The following is a 2184-nucleotide window of genomic DNA, read 5'->3' as shown; positions in this document are numbered from 1 at the left end:
GTCCCTCTGGGTAGAGTACCGTGGCATTACAGCTCACAGCAACCTCCAACTCCTGGGCTCAAGCGAGTCTCCTGTCTCCGCCTCCCAAGTAGCTGGGACCACAGGCGCCCACCACAATGCCCGGCTATTTTTTGGTTGCAGCCGTCATTGTTGTTGGGCAGGCCCGGGCTGGGGATTCGAACCCGCCACCTTAGGTGTCCGTGGCTGGCACCTTAGCTGGTTGAGCTATAGGCGCTGAGCCAGAAGGCTGTATCTTGATGTATGAAAGGAGGGGCTTAAATATCAGAGGTGAAGTGGGTAGCAGTCAGGGTTATGGTAGGGCTACATAGGGAGCCAGAGGTGACGGGAGAAGCACCTAGATGTGGCTGGGAAGGGGGTGCTGTGGGCATTGGGCAAGCAGCTCATGGGTCTGGATGGGGTGGTTGCCCAAGTCAGGGAGATGACATTTGACCTGAGCTTTGTGAGGTGAGAATTTGCTTAGTTGAGCAACTGCTGGGCTGGATCCAAGACCAGGGTGGTTGGGTGAGACCCAAAAACCCAACCCTACCCCATCCCTGCCACTCCTTTGAGACCCTTGTTGCATTTTATTTAGGCAGAATGATTGGCAAGTACAAAGGTCCTGAGGCAGGGAAGGATGTGGTGGTAATAAAAAAAATGGAAGAAGGTCAGGAGGGCCTGGAAAGGTGGAATGAGGTCAGGTCAGAGCCTTCAGGCAGGAGTTGTGCTGTGTCTCTAGGTCTTTCTCCTGGGGGCACTGGGAGCCACAGAAGGCTCCAGAGCAGGGCAGTTGACAGTGATGTGATCTAGTTTACAGTTTTTGCTCTGAGTGAATGGAAAAGAAACTTGAAGTTGAGGCAAAGAACTGAGTGAAAAGGCTTGAAGCTTCTATCACCAGGCAATGGGTACAGGCTGTCTCTGATGCCTACCCCACTCCCCATAGGCCCTGTGCACGAAGGTCCCTGAGCTGATCAGAACTATCATGGGCTGGACATTGGACTTCCTCCGAGAGCGACTGCTGGGCTGGATCCAAGACCAGGGTGGTTGGGTGAGACCCAAAAACCCAACCCCACCCCATCCCTGTCACTCCTCTGGGACCCTGGGCTTCCTGCATCACACCGGTGCCCCCCCCACCCCATTTTCAGATGATCAGGTGTAGTCTGTTTCCTCATCTGATCAACCAGATTCATGTGATACCTGATGACCTCTAACCTTCCTGTGATCCCTGACTTGATTAGTACATCTATACTCCCTGGGTGCCTCCACTTTCTCTGGAGTCCCTCAAGTTTATTGATAACCTTATTTATCCCAACTCTTTACTACCAGTTAATCTTGGGCCCTTGCCCTGACTCCTGCCTCCCTGATCTCTCAAGTGTGGACCCAGGGGCTGCCCCTGGCCAAATTCCTGAAGTGACTAATGTCCCTGTCCCTAGGACGGCCTCCTTTCCTACTTTGGAACCCCTACGTGGCAGACAGTGACCATCTTTGTGGCTGGAGTGCTTACTGCCTCGCTCACCATCTGGAAGAAGATGGGCTGAGGCCCACCCCACTACCTTGGACTGTGTTTTTTCTGCATAAATTATGGCATTTTTCTGGGAGGGGTGGGGATTGGGGGACATGGGCATTTTTCTTACTTTTGTAATTATTGGGGTTGGGTGGGGAAAAGTGGTCTTGAGAGGGGGGTAATAAACCTCCTTCTGGCCACACTTCAGTGTCTTCAGTCACTGAGCCGCCCCGAACTTGGCCTGGCTTCCTCACCCACACCAGGTCGTTGTCTGCTTGCCTGGACGTGGCTGTACACAGACATGAAATTCTGTCTACTCCCGAAATGCTGAACTGAGTGCCTAGAGCTCTGTGGGCTTAGTGATGAACTAGTCCCAGCCCTGCCTCTAGGAGCCCACTGGACAAGGATGCTAACTGGCTGTCACTTCTGTAGGCAGGTGGGGGCAGCACTGGGTACAGTCTGAGCATAAAGTGGGTGGGAGTCTGGCAGGAAAGAACATGGACAGCAGGCTGCAGAGTAGGTCTGCCAGGCTGAGGGGACCTGAGCTGGAAGCTGACACAACCAGGAAACAGGATGTTAACTGGGCTGGAGAATGGAAGAAGGGGAGAGGCCTTTGGAGCCATGTGGGGACATTACTGGAGGTCTGGAGGCTAGGGGGAAGAGGGTCCAGTGGAAAGGCCCAG

General features: G+C 53.8%; 1 protein-coding gene across 1 annotated transcript in view; it reads left to right on the top strand.

Annotated features, from left to right (window-relative positions):
• Positions 1–1703, top strand: part of BAX (BCL2 associated X, apoptosis regulator) — a 5972-nt gene extending 4269 nt beyond the window's left edge. The window contains exons 5-6 of the mRNA XM_023507893.1: positions 941–1045; positions 1431–1703. Coding sequence (XP_023363661.1) covers positions 941–1045; positions 1431–1535 — 210 coding nt within the window. The 3' untranslated portion in view covers positions 1536–1703. The remainder of the gene's footprint in view (positions 1–940; positions 1046–1430) is intronic.
• Positions 1704–2184: the final 481 nt, after the last annotated feature.

Source organism: Otolemur garnettii, unplaced genomic scaffold, assembly GCF_000181295.1.
Source record: "Otolemur garnettii isolate 467f Iridium unplaced genomic scaffold, OtoGar3 scaffold00211, whole genome shotgun sequence".
NCBI lineage: Eukaryota > Metazoa > Chordata > Mammalia > Primates > Galagidae > Otolemur > Otolemur garnettii.
The sequence above is the reverse complement of the archived record's forward strand: the minus strand, read 5'-3'. Positions and strand labels throughout refer to the sequence as shown.